Below are 19,270 nucleotides of genomic sequence, written 5' to 3' on the forward strand. Positions count from 1 at the left end.
GTGTCCGCTTACAATCAAGAAATGAAATAAAACGAAGTAAAAATGAAACTAACAAGAAGAAAACATGTTTGACACCAAAAATTCAATGCAGGTATTTCATTCGCATTTTTCGACGCCCGGTGAGGGACAACATTTCCCACAATGGTGATAATTACCCAACAGTGGGGGAAACGACAGCATTCAAAAGTTTTGGCATAATAAACGGCGTGAACAACCACTTGTATTTTACAGCTTTTCTACATGCTGAGCAGATAGTTTTAACGACTGATTCAGGCAGCAAGTCTCTAGTTGACCTAGGCGATTGACCGTAAAAATTGGTCGAATTGACAAACTGGCCAAAAATGATAAATTCCGATTCCTCTATGTTGACTCGCAGTCCAATTCTTCTTTATAGGATCACTTATGAGATGGGAGAAATTTTTTTAAAAAAAAAGCCCACAGTTAAAACGCTCATACATTGCCACGAATGAGCGAGGGTTTTTTACAGTAATCTATTTAGTATTATCATTGTAAAAAATAATCTTTCGATCAATTTGTTTTTAATTGTAGAATATTGATAGCAAAAATAACTTTCAGAAACATCTATCTGCAATATTTGAGGCGATTAATTTAGTGCTCATTAAAGCATAATAGACGCTTTGAAAGAGGTTGAGCAATAACCCTACATCATGGGCGTACGGAAGGGGGGGGGGGAAGCTGGAAATAAACAGCTGGAGTGACAGAATAAAAATCAAACAAGAAGCAATTATCCATAATGTTTTGGAAAGATTTAACTCTAATCCAAGAAGATTAATGCTGCAGCTTATTAGGTATGATAGAATTTGCTGGCAATGTAAGGTTTTGTGAACTGCCAATATAACTTCAGCTCCTCCACCCTTCATCACAGAATCGACTGCCCCCCCCCCTAATAAGAAGTTACATACGCCCTTGCCCTACACCTTTTCACATCAACTTATATCAACCTTTCATGAAGCCAAACCTACGATGAGACCGTCTCAGAACTTGTTGTTGATACGCATATTTCCTTTTCTTCTTAATTGTAACTTTCTTCTTTAAGCGATTGTAATTTAAGGTTGCATTTCACACCTTTTTTTATTCCTTTTGAAGCTTTGTTTCTTATAACAATCATTCTCAGTTTCATTCTAGTTCAAGTATAGGTTTTTAAAGTTTGGTAAAAAAGATTGACAGTTTTAAGAAACACAGAAAAATACTAAGAAACTCGACTCGGGAAGGTTGCGAGGGGTAAAAAGAAGCGATTGCAGCTGACTCTAAACTAAACCCAAAGCCCTTTTGGCGTCATATTTCAGCAGTTAAGCCATTCAGATGAGATATTTGAATAATCCAAAAAAAAAAGGTTCATGTCGTTTACTGTAAATAGGACGTCAAAAAAGGCTTAAAAGGTTTGATGCGAACACAGCAACTGGACCAGACAGCCTACGCCCGAGACTGTTAGAAGAAATAGCTGAACACATTGCCGAACCGATTGCAATGATGTTTGAGTTGTCCGTCACTTCCTAATGATTGGAAGCATGCTAATATTAAGCCAATACACAAGAAAGGGAGAATGAGCCTTGCTAGAAATTATCAGCCTATAAGTTTCACATCGGTTGCATGTAAAGTACTTGAGGGCATCATAAATAAAGCACTGGTCCCCTACCTCGAATTAAATCAGCTGTTTAGCAAAAGCATGCTTAGCATGGTGTTCGAAAAGGACGTTCGATTGATACCAGCATAATTGAGTCATATGATTGTGTGACAAGACTCTTAGATATTGGTCTACCAGTAGATGTAATATTGCTCAACTAAGCCAACGCCTTTGACTAAGTTCAACACCAACTACTAATTTTGACATTAAAGGCATATGAAGTGCACGAAGATACTGCAGATTGGATAGAAGGCTTTTTAACTGGCAGGGCACAGAAAGTAATGGTGTACAACTGCAATGGTAAGGCAATCATGTCGTTTCTGGATTTCAATTAGTCAGGAGTGGAGTAACTCAGGGGGTCATCCTGGGTCCAACATTATTAAGCATTGTGCAACCCACTGGAGAAATCCTTTGACGCTATATAGAGATGATTGCAAGCTCCTAGGACTGGTCCAAGACGATACAAACCAATCAAGTATGCAGAAAATTTGAACCAGCTACCCAAATGGTCAGCCGATTGGTGTCTAGAGTTCAATGCCTCAAAATGCTAAGTCCTACACCTGGGACGTAACAATCCAAAACTTCCATATCTTTAAGGAGACACCAAGCTTGGGATTGTTGACGAGGAAAAGGACCTGGTGTCGTTGTTGACTAAGAGTTGAAGTTGAGTTGTCACAAACAAGCTCATGTTGCAAAAGCCCTTGGCATCATAAAGCAAACACTCACCATCAGGGAGCCATGTGTGATAATGAAGCTTTATAAAGCCATAATTTGCCCTCCCCTGGAAGTTGGCATGCCCTTAACCTCTCCCAGCTATAAGATGGATATAAAGGTACTGAAAAAGCAACAAAGCTTATACCGACAATGCAAGACAAAACCTACGAAGAACGTCTCACCTCATTTGATTTCCCTACTTTAGTATACCGTAAAAAAAGGAGAAGTAATAACAACTCCTAAGCTGCTGGAAAGTGGGCTTTTTTAAGTCATGTCTTCTCTCTGTCCCTCTCAACTACCACAAAAATAAACAAGGAAGCTGCACGTCCCCCTTAGTACCAGGCGCAAGCGCCAACACTTACTCACAGTACATTCTGTCCCATTCTGTAACAGCCTGTCTGAAGCCACCGTTCAGTCTCAAACCCTAGAAGCCTTCAAGAAAGGAGTTGATCAAGACTGGGTCAATGCTGAATGGAGGCTAAACTAGAACGTCAAATCACGGCCATGAAACACAACTAGCGAGATTTTTCTACAGGAGGTCCAAAACCTCCTCATCTCACTGTTGAACTAATCTACTTTCTGTTGAACTAAAAAAAAACTAAATCGATTATTTTTTTTTGAATTGACTGCGTCTTGTGCAAATAGATTTAATATTTGTAAACGGACTAGAGTAATAAACGCAACAGCAACATGGAGGTAAATTAACATTATATTGTTTATCATTAGTTTCTATTTCTAGTTAGACTAGAGTAGAAGTAGTCTTATATCCTACGTCATCTCCCTCAGCTCAGCTACTTTCATTATCATCTCCTTACCTCCAAATGAACCAATTTTATCTGTATTGTCTTTACCTACCCCATCATCGTCATCCTTTGCACACACAGACTTAACCCGTAGGGGGATGTGTCAGAAAATATTTTCTAGTGGGAGCTGGATCGAAATACAAAAAAAAAAATATATTTATGCGCTATTGCTCTTCATTATTTAAGGAGAGGAGGCCCATCAAATAGTGCTTCTCCCCCCGAAGTACAGTTATGGTTGACTCCTGACTACTTAACTTCAGTCACCAATATGATTGGCAAACCCTCCATCAACCATCCCAACATCGATTTCTTGTGCAATTTCAAATATACGTTACACCACATATATGCACAGCAAAAGCAATTAGAAGTACAATTAATATTTTTATTCAGTTTTAACGTGTTGTGAATTCTGAAAATTAACCTTATGATAGTTGCAACGTTTTTTTTTTTGTTTTTTTTTTAGGAGAATAAGCAAATTTAAGAGCAAAAAGAGGAATGGGAAAAATATCTTATAGCTGAATAGGAAAAGGAAAATTCCAAAAATATTCCTAGTCCTGCAAACCCAACAATTTTTACGTTTATGTTGGGTACGTTTTCCATGCCTATACTCATTCAACCATTTGTAAAATTTTCCAATAGTAATTAAAATAACTACCAGCAATAGCTTTTAGTATCTTTAGTAAATCTTTTCCAACAACTTCAACTAAAGCCTCCTGTGCAATCTGGACACATTCTCGAACTTGTTTGTCACTGTCTCTGGCCAATTTTAAAAAATATCTTGGCCAAAAGGGTAGTGCAAATTTGATCTTGTCTCCAAGCAATTCATCAGAACACAAATCATGAAATTTCTGAAGTGCCTGTAAATAAGAACTGATAAGAACATATTATTATGATGGCACTAATGAAAAGAGCAGGTGATCTGTTCCCTTTAAAATGAAACCTTATGGTATATACTAAACGTATTGTCTAAGTTCAACTTTTGCACCAATCTAGTGAATGCCTTTTTTACTCAAATTCTCAGAGAATCTTTAAATTATATTTATTATTCTCTAAATGGTAGTAATGTCATGGCACTAGTAATTGTAGCAGCAGTATTATGAACGTGTTGCCTTTTGGTCAGTGGAACATCCCTCTCGTCATGTCATGGAAGTTTCAACTTATTACAATTAGCCATTACTATAAAATTGCTTATATCTCCTTTTAATATCTTGTACATTCAGATAATTCTTGAATTTTTAATCTTAATGGCCTTAGCCTTACAAGCAGTTGTTATATAAGTAGCAGTATTAGTAAATGTAGCAGTGGTGTTGGTAGTAATATTAGTAGTAGCATGCACATATTGCCTTCCTGTCAATTGATCTTCCCCTTTAAGCATTCTCTGAAAGTTCCAAAATAATACCCAAATCCATTCTTGGGATACACTCTTTTGACAATGTGTATGCACATAGTGTCTTTTGATTTAGTTCAAATTTTCCCTCAATATTTTAAATGTAATAGTATGGTAGTAGTAGTAGTAGTGGCAGAAGTAAAGGGGTGATAGTTGTAGTAGTAGTAGCGGAATGCAAATATACCCTTTTGATCAATTGGTTATCTCCCTATTCATTTCCTGAAAGTTCCAAATTAATATACTCAGTCATTCCTGAGCTGAGCCCTTTTGGCAACCCATATGCACATAACGTGTTTTCATTTACTTCAACACTCCCTTCAACATTCTCTCAAAGGCTCACCTTAATGCTGTCGCAGTGGCATGCAATGTGTAGTCGTAGTGGTAGCAGTTGTAGTGATGGTAGTTGTAGTAGTAGCAGTAGCATACACATATTACCTTTTTGGTGAACTGGTCATCTCCCTTATCATTTCCTGAAAGTTCCAAATAATTTACTCAGTCATTCTTAAGTTAAGCCCTTTTGACAACCTAAATATATATATAATGTATTTTAATTTAGTTCAATACTCTCTTCAACATTTTCTGAAAGGATCACCTGAATGCCCTTTGTCTTTTTGGAAAGTAATAATAATCTTTATAGGAAGTCAATAACATATACTATATGTAACCAGTGACCGAATTGCCTACCTTACAGCCCTTGTCCTGAGGGCTGTGGAGGGTTGACATCCCCATAGGCATAATTTCTGAACCTTTCAACAAAGGTTAAGAAATTAACAAAGGCTGAAGAAGATAGATATCTCAAAATTTTGATTGACTATTTTTTTGGGGAAATGATGGGCATATGGGAGGGGGGCTTGATGCCCTCAAATTCCTTTTGACTCTTAAAAGGGAACTGTAACTACCAATTTCCAATCAAATGTCCCATCCAAAGTTTTTATGACCACTCATTCCATCAAAACCTTATATGCTCTTAGGGCATAATTTACAACATTTGCCCCAGGGATCTGGTGGGTTGTGTTTATTCTGGAGGTACTGTTATATGTCCTCTTGACTATTTTAACCCAACCTCTCACACTGCTAATGCAGATGATATTCACTCAATGCGGTGTACCCTCAAAATTCTGTATCGGTGACCTTACTCTGATCCTTAAGAAGGATCAGAGTAAGTGTACCTCGTTTCGGCCCATTACCGTCGTACCCTCTATTTGTAAGCTTCTCTTTAGGGACGAACTCGAAGCAACGTGCTATACACTCCCAAACCAATTTGGCTTCAAATAAGGAACTGGCCGTGCTGATGCTTTAATTTTATTGGCAGATAATCTTATTTATGTCAGTTCTACGGGATAAAACCTAGTTCTTGCTGGCCACGACGTAAGACGTACATTTGACTCGATTCATTCACTGTGCAATGCTTATTAAAGCTGGTAGGCGTGGACTGAACCCGGATATAATTCGTACACTTAGGGATATGTATACATGGCTATCCATTCTACTGAAACTTCTGCTGGATAAAAAATTGCCTCCGATTCCTAGGGAAAGGCTCATACCAGTCTTTAAAGGGCGCTCAACAAGGCGCAGTTTCTTTCCTCAATTTCTTCAATAATTACGTCCTTGAGGCTCAAGACCAATGCCCCTGCTCTTTAATTTTGGCATCTACTAATCTGTCGTTTGTGTGCTACGTGGATGGTATTCTGAATCTCAGTCGCACGCTACAACGAATCAGTGAAATTGTTGCTATCCTTCAAGATGCATACCTCAAGGTTGGGCTTTAGTTCAATTTGGCGAAGTCCGAAATAGTTCTTTTCAACTGGAAGAGTCCTACACCCCCTCTATAGCACTTGGGAGCTCAACGGTTCAGCCTGCTGATCATATAGTATACTTAGGCCTCCCCATCGGGTCCTCTTTACGTCACACTAGATCTCTTCTCATCGAGCATCTTAACCATCGAATTTCAGCACCTTACGCCTCTATTGTCACTTGCAAGTTCCACTTCAATCGTGATCTCTTAGCTAGCCTGTTCAATGCAGTAGCCCTCCCCCATATATTTTACATCGCCCCATTTTGGAAAATATTTACTTCGTCTACCACCTTGGCACAGAAATTCACCTATAGTTAAAAAATACAAAATTGCAGACCCAGAAATAGCTATCTCTCGAGTTATTGGAAAACACAATAAAAAAGTAGCTGTTCATGAGCTAGGCCCACTTCTAGCGCAATAGCTTCGTCTGATGTTGATTTTATATATATATATATATATATACATATATATATATATATTATATATATATATATATATATATATATATATATATATATATATATATATATATATATATATATATATATATATAGATATTTATGTATGAATATGTTGATGTTGTATGTGTGAATTTGCTTTTGCTTTGTCTGATTTTGCTCTTATTTTGTCCTTGGATTAGCTTCGTTTTGATTTTGTTGTTATTCTTACTTTATCCTGGATTTTTTAATAATTGACGTTATTATTTGATTTTTATTGGTTTCGTCAATATTTGACTCATATTATTGTTTTCTTTCTTTTTTTTTCTCATTTTGCTCTGTCCTTTTCAAGTTTTTGTAGACGGGTTTTCAGTTATTAAATAAATAAATAAATATTTTGAACAAGATGACGATCTCGATGCGTTTGATCAGATCTCGACAATTTTGATCAGATGCGTTTGGAGAAAACAGGTTGTCACGGGGGGGGGACTAATTGCCCTCCATCACTTTTGACTTAAAAGGGAACTAGAACTTTCAATTTCCAATCAAAAGAGCCTCCTATAAAGTTTATACAACCACCCTTCCATAAAAACCTTGTATGCCCCCGGGGTATAACTTACAACACTTGCCCCCAAGTTCCGAGGGGTTGTTTCAACCCGAAAGGCTTTGTTATATGATCTTGAGACTATTTTGAATGAAGTGGCTATCTATAACTTTTAATCAAATGCATTTGGGGTAAAGATGACGTGAGGGGGGCCAGTTGCCATCCAATCACTTTGACTCTTAAAAACACCAATAGAACTTCCAATTTACAATCCAATGAGCCCCCCCCCCTCCGAAGTTTATACGACCACCCTTTCTCTAAAAACCTAATATGCCCCCAATGCACGACTTACAACCATTGCTCTGAGGGCTGTCATACTCAATTTCAAGACCTTTTAACTACACTGAACAAAATGGCTATCTTAAAATTTTGATTAGATATTTTTGGGGAAATAACGGGGTGAAGGGAGGGGGCTGGTTGCCCTCCAATCACTTCTGACTATTAAAGAGGGCACTAGCCATTTCAATTTCCGATTGAATGAGCCCTTTTGAAAGTTTATATCCCAACTCCTTCTATACAAAGTGTCCTGGTTTAAAACAAAAACTAAAAAAATAACATATTGTGCCCACATTGTTCTTTACTTAGGCAGCGCTATTGTGCTACCAATGATAAATTAGAAATTTTAATTATCTTAAATTTCCAGAGATATATTGTGCTTTTGAAAAGTGTCTATTCACTAGAATGTCTTTGCATATGGGCTTTGGATGATATGATCTTATCTCCTTATCCTCTGTGTGTGCAGGCAAATAGTACACTGAACTGTCAAAAAGGAAAGTAAGGTTCATTTCTGACAAGAAAAAACTAAATAAAAAATGAAGCACTACACAACAAAATGATAAATATTCATCAGAACCTAAATAAGAATATTAACTATGTTGCCTTTCTTTTCCTCTATTTTTACTTCTGCTTTTAAGTGTCCCAAAAATAAGAGTTTCAGATGAATTTCAATGTCATTAGGGCTTTAGCCAAAATCCAGATCTATCCAGACTGGATAAAACCACACTATAAGTATTGCAACTCCTATTAAAACAGTGTCAAAATCCCCCTAAAGCTCCTCTCATTCATTTCCTATACACTTTGGTGTGTTGGTAAAATACTAACCTTTTGTTTTGTTGTGGAATCCTTTTTAGACAGCTGATTAAATACTGCCCGGATTTCAGGATCAACTGAGAGCTCATCAAATGTTTCATTTTTGGATGTTGCAGCTGTTGTTGCAGCTGCCAATGATGACGAAAATGAAAATGCTCCAATATTCAATATTCCAGAATCAACAAGCAATTGAGTGCTTTTCTGGCTGCTTGATGGCTGAAGCAAAAGAGAAATGAGGATGGTTTATATAGTTTTAAAGCCAAATTATCAAAAAACAAAATAAATCAGATCTAACAATACATATTGACCTATTTGTAGCACTGTATAACAGCAAAGAACTGGGTTGCACTCAAGTCTGTATCCAGGGGGGGGGGGTCAGGGGGTTTGAACTTGTAAAAAACATAACAAAAATCAATACAAACAAATTTGTTATGTAATTTTTAAAGTTCTTGTTTGTAACCCCCCCACCCTCTAAAAAATTTCTTTTTAATCCCCCCCCCCAAAAAAAGAATCCTGGATATGGCTCTGGTTGCACTATATAATTATTTTTTTTAATATCTACCCTCCATTAGACAAGAGATATGTCCAGCTTTTTGTTCTAGAGGATGGAGAAGCTTCTTACTGAACAGAGAGAGAGGATTACCCTTTACATATTTTTGCCACTGTAAGAGTAATGGCTTGTATGAAATGAAATCACACAAAAAAAAACAATTGTAAAGATATTTGTTTTTTAATTCAATTTTTCTCAGTCCACTAATGGGAAACCTATTCATTACTCCTTGACATTAATACAGATGCTATGGTACACATTAAGGCAAGTTAAATTAATATGTTCCATTTTGTGTTCTCAGCCTTGACAGATACCATACTTACTGGAAGTAGTGTAACAGTGAAGAGAGGTGAATAGGCATAAAGGAATAAATATTTGTCCTTGCATGTTTGTCAATTTCCTCTGCATAAAAGGAAAAACACCTGGCTCTCTTTTAACTCATAGCCATCTATTTCTCCACATTTGGATTTCTGCATAAACATATTTTGCACTAGTAGACAGAACAGTAAATCCAAGAGGTTTACCATATACATCATGAGCAATATAAGATTTTTTTTTGATTGCATATACTATTGCAGAACATCATATACTATGATTGCATATACTATTGCACTAACAATAACTGGGGGTGACCACAGGGTTACTCAGAAAGAGTCAATATTTCTGGAAAATATTGGGAAAACAAACAGCACCAGTCAAGGAACTTGCACTACTTGAATCACTTACTATTGGATCAAGCATAGGTATAAATGCAGGATACTAATAATGTTCTTCAGGTTAAAATAAGGATGGTTATTCAATAGACCTATTCTTATGTATGCCATGGACTTCAAGACACAAGTGGATTATTTCTGACAGTCTAAATAGTTTGAGCTCAAATGCAAATTCTTTATCAAACTTTTCATGGCACTTCCATAAACAACCTAAAATATGAATTATTGGTAGAGTCTAGGATCAAAGTCTTTCTTCAGAATCACTTACAGAAAGGCAAGGTCAGAGCAAAATCACTCTGTAGATACCAGATGAAAATAACATATTCAGTAATATATGCTACAGTCATGCAATTATGTGCCTTCATAGCTGTTACAAATTCATTCTAGCAACTGATGAGTTCACAGACTTCATGTTTTTCTGAAAATTGAAATCAAAGAGTATGGGTAACTTACAAGGGAGGAAACTGCTACTAGTGTCAACAGAAAAAAAAACATCAATGCCATCTAGCATTTGGCAACACATAGTAGTTTTTCAGCATAATAATAAGAATAATTAATTTAAGTAGTATGATTGGTAAATTTAGATTAATTGTAAGTATGTGATCTCAGTTCCTGACAGAAAATGATTAGAGCTTGAAAAAAAATAACTGGTGTCATCACATGCTAGATGCCATTGATAGCTGGTTTCTGTTGACACTAATGTCATTTTCTACTCTTGTAAGTTGCCCATAATCTTTGATTAAAACTACAGGCAACAAAATATGTCGCTCCTTCACCTCTTCTCCCAATTTCTCTTGAATAGACATTTTAGGAACTTGATCAAAACATAGTCAATCTTTGCTTTTGCTTCATAATGCCTATGATAGTTTGGCACATGATAGTTGAACTTCTTGAGATGCAAAACATGATTAAAGCAGGGACATGGTTACACTTTTCTTGCTTTTACCTGAATCTCAAATATGGAACTCAGTATTTGATTCCATTATCAAGCATCAGCCCCTGTTCCAATGTAATCAAGTATATTTAGACTCAGTTCTTCTTAAAAACCTAAATATAGCTGGACAATCCCTTTTCCAACAGCACTGCTTTTTCTGGAGCAAAAAATATATTCAATAAAATCCTTGCATCTAGAATTATCAAAATATAGCAGATAGTTAAACTAACCAATGAATACAACACATCTGTAGTTTTTTTTTAAATAACATTCAATGACCTTCTTGAATTTCCCTCTCTAAATTGACAACTATAATTTCTTTGCACCACATTCAATCAACTTGTTCTAAATTGTAGCATTCCTTTCTGCTGTTTTTAGTTGCTCCTTTAAGGTCAATGCTTTCAACAAAATAACATAGTAACTCTTAGATATTCCTTTCATTTGAAAATGCCATAGTATTAGTTTTTAACCAGAAAAATCATAATGGCCACTCAGTATAATATTATGTCTACCCAAAAATAAAATAGATTACACAATGGGTTTGAGACTATGTCAGTTTTCCTTAAGGTACATGTTTCATCTGCTGATCATTCTCTGCTAGTTCTTAATGCTACATTTGTCAATGTTGAAACTCATGTACCATGTTGTTGCTCAGTTTCGAATACAGTCAAGATCCACTGGTAGTGACTCATGGTTGACTGGACCAAACAACTTTGAGTCATCAGCATAGAGAGTGAGATAATTTGTAGCCAGCTGAAAATATCATTTATATAGATATTGAACAGGGTGGGTCCATAGACACTAGCCTGCAGGACACCACTGGTGACTCCACATCTCTCAAAGATCCTTATTCATTAGTAAAAAGCCTTACTCTCTGTGTTTTATCAGTAAGAGAAGCTGAGATCCAGCCCACAAGGTCTGCATTAATTCCACACAAGATGAGTTTTATTTTTGGGTGCAGATATAGAACTTTGTCAAATGATTTAGTAATAATATAATGCAAAACAAATAGGCCACAGGGCCTCTACAAAAATCTTTTAAACTGAAAAAAATTGTAGGCACTTTCACCATAGTATTTGTCCAGTTCCTGCTTGAACAAGTTTAATGAGTTAGTATTGATGACTTCAGAGGGGAGCTTGTTCCAGTGTTGTGTTACTCGGTTCTTGAATGCCCAACAGCCAATGTCCTTTTGGAACCTCTTTTCTTGAAGCTTGAGGTTGTGACCACAAAGGTTCATGTGGCTGAAGCTGAGAACATCAGTAGCCTGGATGTTTTCGTAGGCGTTGTGTACTTCAACAAGTTCTCCTTGGTGCAGTTGATAAGCTAGTGAAGGAAGTTTGAGCTTGTGGAGCCTATCTTTGTAAGGTAAGTTTCTCAGAGTTGGACAGAACTTTGTTATTTGTCTTTGAACTTTTTTGAGAGCTTTGATGTCTTTGTTGTAAAAGGAATGTGTAGTGCAATGACCATATTCAAGGATTGGCTGTACTAAAGCTTTGTAGAGAAGGCAAAGGGTCTTATCATTTCCAAAAGTGGAGTTGTGCCTTAAAACTTGTTGCACCTGAAGTCAAGCAACAAGACATCCACATATAGGCCCTAATTAATCAGGTCTGTTATTACATCATAAGTTTACAGCAAATTTGTTTCTACCGACTTTCCTGGTTGAAATCCATGTGGATTAGGCAATAGTATTCCATTAAGCTAAAGATTCTTCATGGCGGAGTCATTTACCACTCTTTCCCGGATTTTAGCCAAAACAGAAGTGATACTTATGGGATGGTAGTTTTCTGCACTGGCTTTATTTCCCTTTTTGAACAAAAAAGCAACAAGTGTTATTTTAAATCTGTTGGTACTTCCTTGGCACAGAGGGTAACTTTGAATAATTTGGAGATTGGATTGGCAATGGTTTCAGCAACTTCTTTTAGAAGACATAGATGTAACTTATCTGCACCTACTGATTTTTGACACCTAGCAATTTAAGTTGTTTGAGGATGTTAAAACTATGAACTTAATAGGCTCCATTAGACAGTGGATTTGTGTGGGTTCAATAATGGGTAGGTCTGTATCTTATGTACTACTAAAAACAGACAAAACTGGTGGTTACATTCACCTGCAATTTCTTTGACATCTGTTAGTTCAGCTCTTGAATCAGCAGTTAGTTTAGATATCAATTGCTAACCAGGACTTTTATAGGAAATGTATTGACACATTTCTTTGGGTTATGATTGCTTTCTCAAGCAATCAGCAATCTCAAGCAATGGTTCTGGTAAAGTTTCCTGGTTAGATTTCTCAATTTATCTCTTGTTCTTTTGAACTTCCTGTTCTGTTTTTTTTTTAGATCTCTTTTTTTTATTCAGCTGCTTCTTAACTTCCTTGTTCATGCACAGAAGAGTCTTTGGCTTTCTCCTGTAAGATACAGTAGTGTTGTTGTCTGGGATTTTGAGTACAGTTAACTTAAAGTTTTTCTGTTGCTCTTCTGGTGATCCCTGAAAAATTTCACTTTAATTCATTATTTTCAGTTCCCTCCTGATAGATTTGTAATCTGTGAAAAACCTTTTGGACAAATCTATTAATTACAGTCTGTAGACGGAGCTGTATTTCAATAGCTATGAGGTCACCCATGCCAATAGGGGGTAATTACTCAGTGTTTTCAAGAGGGTCCTGACTATTGAGGAAAACAAGATCTAATAGGGTTGAGTTTTGGGAAATTCTATATCTAATTGGTTTAGGGCAATGGTAATTGGGGTAATTTAGTAGGAAACTTTCAATTCTTAAAACAATTTTAAAAATCCTTGAATATTTACTTTACCCACAACCCCCATAACATGTAAACATATAGCCTAGATTATACATTTCCCATATGTTTTGCTGTACGTCATTCAAGTTTTAACTCTATACCTGTAAATTGAACCACGATTGACAAAATCAAGGAGGTTAGGGGTGAAGTATAGTGGAGCTGCAGTTAGAGTATATTAACTACAATTATTCTCCATATGATGAAATAAGAATTGTTGTTTCTAACCCTATAATGTAGTTAAAAATAAGACAAAAAGGTTTCATCTCTGAGGATCCACAATAGGCTTAAAATTGGATTTGTGAGTCAAGTGAATATTATATTTGGTAAGAGCATACAAAAGGAATTGAGTAGCATATTTGCTTTATTTCTAGATTATACATCTCCCTTACATTTTACTGTACATCATTCATGTTTGAGCTTTATACCTGTAAATTAAACCAACATTGACAAAATCAACAAATGGAAAAGCACATGGGAAATATACAATTTGGATTATATATTTGCACATTAGGGGAAGTTGGGGTAGAAGTAAAGTGAAGTGTTTTAAGGAATGATATAAGTAGGGTAAGTATTTTAGGATTTTTTAAAACTTATTTTCAAAATTTTATAGTGTTTCATTCTCAATAGCCCCAGTGGTAAATATGGAGCAGTTTAAATTACTGACATAGAAATAAAGCACTATAACCCCCCCCCCCCCAAACCCTCATGTGCAAATATACAACCCAAATTATATATTTTCTATGCATTTTCTGGTTCTTGATTTTGTCACAGTTGATTCAATTTACAGGTAATTAGTTCAAACCATAGTGGCACTAACAGATGTATTTATATCAAACTAACAGTGGTATCTAAAACAAGAGAAAAAGGCATCATCTTTTAAGGTCTGTAAAGGGCTTAAAATTGGATTTGCAAGTATTACATTCAGAAAAAGTTTAGAAAAGGCATTGAGTGGTATGTTCATCTTAGTCCTAGGTCAATAATTTAAACTGCTCTATATTTACCAACCCAATTGTGCATTAATACTAGATATATGATTCATTGATAGGCTACTTGCTGCAGGCCATATTATAAAGTGAGAAAGTACATCATTTTTATATATATATATTTTTTTTAACATAAACTAGGGCTACATGAAACCATTAGATGGGGGGGGGGGCTAAAGGTGAACTGTCAAAAACGCAAACAAAACCACAAAACTGAACATAAAATTAGCAGTCTAAAAATGGTACTCTTTTTTTCTAGCATGTTTCCTGCTGGAGAGTCAATACTCAGGACCTTTAGTTTTTTAACTTGACAGCAACTTAGCTAACTTTCTTGGAAAGGTTAAATACAGTTTAGGCCTAACTTCTAGGGTTGGATAAGCAGTAGTCAGCTAGCTAATCCACTCTTTATCAGCTAAATCATTGTAAAATCTCTATCATTCTACCTAGAAAAGGGATTGTGTCACCATTGGATATGTCAAAATCTTCTGAACAAGTATGTGATTTGGTTGAATATTTTAACTATATACAATACTCACAATACCAAATATATTGATAGATAACAGTTGAGCCTAATCTTGGCCAATATTTTTAAAGCTTAGACCTAGTCTTAGAAAATATTGTCCAATCTTTAACACAGGATCTATAAGTTAGAACAACATAGGCCTATTTTAATCATGGATATAGTCAACCTAAGATAGGTTTAATCTGAGACAAGTGCTGTGAAACAGAGAAAATGTGTTTAAATAGGCTTGGCCAAAGGAGTTGCTTTTTCTAAATTTAAATGTTTTAAAAACTAGATGTTTTCCAAGATTGTAGATAGTCAATCCCAACTGGTCTAGGCTAGTTCTAACCATCTAACCTTTACACATTATTTCCAAGGTTATGGTACAATAAAACCAGGTTTGTTGTGATGTCACAACTTAGCTTATCAGAAACCCTTACCCTTGAGGGTAGCAGGCACATGCCAAACACCTCTGTGTTGATAAGACCATTTAAACTGAATTAATTAGGGAAAGGATTTGACAAGAGAGACCAGTAAAAATAACCTAATTGTTTTTAGAGGACAAATTATGTCATGGAAGAAGTTTTTGAAATCCCCCTTCCCTCCAAACTCAAAATTTTCCAAAATTCTACTTTAGAAGCATTTAAAATATTTCTAAAGCACTAATAGATAGAGTGTTAAATACATCAGAATCAACTTCAGAGGACACGTTATATCACGGGAAGAGGTTTTTAAAATTCCCCTCCCCCAAACTCAAAATTTTCCAAAATTCTACTTTAGAAGCTTTTAAAATATTCCTAAAGCACTAATAGATAGAGTGCTAAAAACATCAGAATCGACTTCAGAGGACACGTTATATCACGGGAAGAGGTTAGAGGTTATCACGGGGAGAAGGCCTCCCTTCCTCCAAAACTCAAAATTTTCCAAAATTCAACTTTAGAAGATTTTTAGATATATCTAAAGGACTATTAGATACTGCTACAAAAACCAGACTCAACTTAAGAGGACTATTCGTATTATGGGACGAGGTTTCTTATATCCTCCTTCCCCCAAAACTCAAAATTTTTCAAAATTCTACTTCAGAAGCTTTTTTAAATATTTCTAAAGCGCTAAGACATAGAATGCTACAAACAGCAGAATCGACTTTAGAGGACATTTTGTGCCATGGGAAGATGTTTTTGAAATCCCGCTTCCCCCCAAACTCAAAATTTTCCAAAATTCTACTTTAGAAGCTTTTTAAATATTTCTAAAGCACTAATAGATAGAACACTACAAATATCAGAATCGACTTCAGAGGACAAATTATGTTACCGGAAGATGTTTTTGGAATCCCCCTTCCCCCCAAACTCAAAATTTTCCAAAATTCTACTTTAGAAGTTTTTTAAATATTTCTAAAGCATTAATAGATAGAGTGCTAAAAACATCAGAATCGACTTCAGAGGACACGTTATATTACGGGAAGAGGTTTTTAAAATCCCCCTTCCCCTCAAACTCAAAAATTTCCAAAATTTTAGTTTAGAAGCTTTTTTAAATATTTCTAAAGCACTAATAGATAGAGCGCTACAAATTTCAGAATTGACTACAGAGGATACGTTATTTCACGGGAAAATGTTTTTTAAATCTCACTTCCCCCTAACTCATAATTTTACGAACTTTTATTTTAGTGGCTATTAAAATATTTATAAATAACTAAGAGATAGAGTGCTAACAGCGTAAGAATCGACTTCAGAGGACACGTTATATTAAAGGACGAGGCTTTTAAAACCCCTCTTCCCCCCAAACTTAAAATTTTCTAAAATTCTACTTTAGAAGCTTTTAAAATATTTCTAAAGAATTAATAGATAGAGTGCTAAAAATACAAGAATCGACTTCAAAGAACAATTTTTTTTATTGGGAGTTGTTTTGAAATACTCTTTCCCACAAAACTCAAAATTTTCAAAAATCATGCTTTTGAAACTTTTTAAATATTGAGAAAGAACTAACAGATAGATAGCTACAAATTTCAGAATCGACTTCAGAGGACAAATTATGTTATGGGAAGATGTTTTCAAATCCCTCTTCCCCCCAAACTCAAAATTTTCCAAAATTCTACTTTAGAAGCTTTTTAAATATTTCAAAAGCACTAATATATAGAGCGCTACAAATATCAGAATCAACTTTAGAGGACAAATTCTGTTATGGGAAGATGTTTTTGTAATCCCCCATCCCCCCAAACTCAAAATTGTCAAAAATTATAGTTTAGAAGCTTTTTAAATTTTTATAAATCATTAATAGATAGAGAGCTAAAAACATCAGAATCGACTTCAGAGGACACGTTATATCACGGGAAGAGGTTTTTAAAATCCCCCTTCCCCCAAACTCAAAAATTTCCAAAATTTTACTTTAGAAGCTTTTTTAAATATTTCTAAAGCACTAATAGATAGAGCCCTACAAGTTTCAGAATCGACTTCAGAGGACACGTTATATCACGGGAAGAGGTTTTTAAAATCCCCCTTCCCCCCTAACTCAAAATTTTCCAAAATTTTATTTTAGAAGCTTTTTAAATATTTCTAAAGCACTAATAGATAGAGCGCTACAAATATCAGAATCGACTTCAGAGGACAAATTATGTTATGGGAAGATGTTTTTGAAATCCCCCTTCCCCCCAAACTCAAAATTTTCCAAAATTCTACTTTAGAAGCTTTTTAAATATTTCTAAAGCACTAATAGATAGAGCGCTACAAATATCAGAATCTACTTCAGAGGACAAATTATGTTATGGGAAGATGTTTTTGAAATCCCCCTTCCCCCCAAACTCAAAATTTTCCAAAATTCTACATTAGAAGCTATTTAAATATTTCTAAAGCACTAAAACATCAAATCAAAATGCTAAAAACATCAGAATCGACTTCAGAGGACACGTTATATCACGGGAAGAGGTTTTTAAAATCCCCCTTCCCCCCAAACTCAAAATTTTCCAAAATTCTACTTTAGAAGCTTTTTAAATATTTCTAAAGAACTAATAGATAAAGTGCTACAAACATCAGAATCGACTTCAGAGGACAAATTATTTTATGGGAAGATGTTTTTTAAATACCCCTTCCCCACAAACTCAAAATTTTAAAAAATTCTACTTTAGAAGATTTTAAAATATTTCTAAAGCACTAATAGATAGAGCTCTATAAACATAAGAATCGACTTCAGAGGATAATTTATATAATGGGAAGATGTTTTTGAAATCCTCCTTTCCCCCCAAACACAAAATTTTAAAAAATTCTATTTAATAATATTTTAAATTATTTCTAAAGAACTAATAGATTGAGTGCTAAAAACATCAGACTCGACTCCAGAGGACACGTTATATCACGGGAAGAGGTTCTTAAAATCCTCCTTCCCCCCAAACTCAAAATTTTCCGAAATTCTACTTTAGAAGCTTTTTAAATATTTCTAAAGCACTAACAGATAGAGCACTACAAATATCAGAATCGACTTCAGAGGACAAATTATGTTACGGGAAGATGTTTTTGGAATCCCCCTTCCCCCCAAACTCAAAATTTTCGAAAATTATACTTTAGAAGCTTTTTAAATATTTATAAATCATTAATACATAGAGTTCTAAAAAAATCAGAATATACTTCAGTGTAAACTGTATATCACGGGAAGAGGTTTTTAAAATCCACCGACCCCCCAAACTACAAAATTTTACTTTAGAATATTTTTTAAATATTTATAAATCACTAATAGATAGAGAACTACAAGTTTCAGAATCGACTTCAGAGGACACATTATATCACAGGAAGAGGTTTTTAAAATCCCCCTTCCCCCCTAACTCAAAATTTTATTTTAGAAGCTTTTTAAATATTTCTAAAGCACTAATAGATAGTGCTATCAACATCAGAATCGAATTCAGAGGACACGTTATATCACAGGAAGAGGTTTTTAAAATCCCCCTTCCCCCCAAACTCAAAATTTTCCAAAATTCTACTTTAGAAGCTTTTTAAATATTTCTAAAGCACTAATAGATAGAGTGCTAAAAACCTCAGAATCGGCTTCAGAGGACACGTTATATCAAGGGAAGAGGTTTTTAAAATCCTCCTTGGCCCCAAACTCAAAAATTTCCAAAATTTTACTTTAGAAGCTTTTTTAAATATTTCTAAAACACTAATAGATAGAGCACTACAAATTTCAAAATCGACTCCAGAGGACATGTTATATCACGGGAAGAGGTTTTTAAAATCCCCCTTCCCCCCCAAACTCAAAATTTTCCAAATTCTACTTTAGCAGCTTTTTAAATATTTCTAAAGCACTAATAGATAGAGCTTTACAAATATCAGAATCGAC

The 19,270-nt window shown here is 35.1% G+C and overlaps 1 protein-coding gene across 1 annotated transcript in view; it reads right to left on the reverse strand.

Annotated features, from left to right (window-relative positions):
- Nucleotides 1-19,270, reverse strand: part of Ltn1 (E3 ubiquitin-protein ligase listerin) — a 131,814-nt gene that overhangs the window by 102,135 nt on the left and 10,409 nt on the right. The window contains exons 2-3 of the mRNA XM_089106012.1: nucleotides 8,487-8,690; nucleotides 3,818-4,019 (exon numbers count right to left, since the gene is read on the reverse strand). Coding sequence (XP_088962138.1) covers nucleotides 3,818-4,019; nucleotides 8,487-8,690 — 406 coding nt within the window. The remainder of the gene's footprint in view (nucleotides 1-3,817; nucleotides 4,020-8,486; nucleotides 8,691-19,270) is intronic.

Source organism: Artemia sp. Qi Xiang Cuo, chromosome 2 (assembly GCF_049724085.1).
Source record: "Artemia sp. Qi Xiang Cuo chromosome 2, ASM4972408v1, whole genome shotgun sequence".
NCBI classification, from domain to species: Eukaryota; Metazoa; Arthropoda; class Branchiopoda; order Anostraca; family Artemiidae; genus Artemia; species Artemia sp. Qi Xiang Cuo.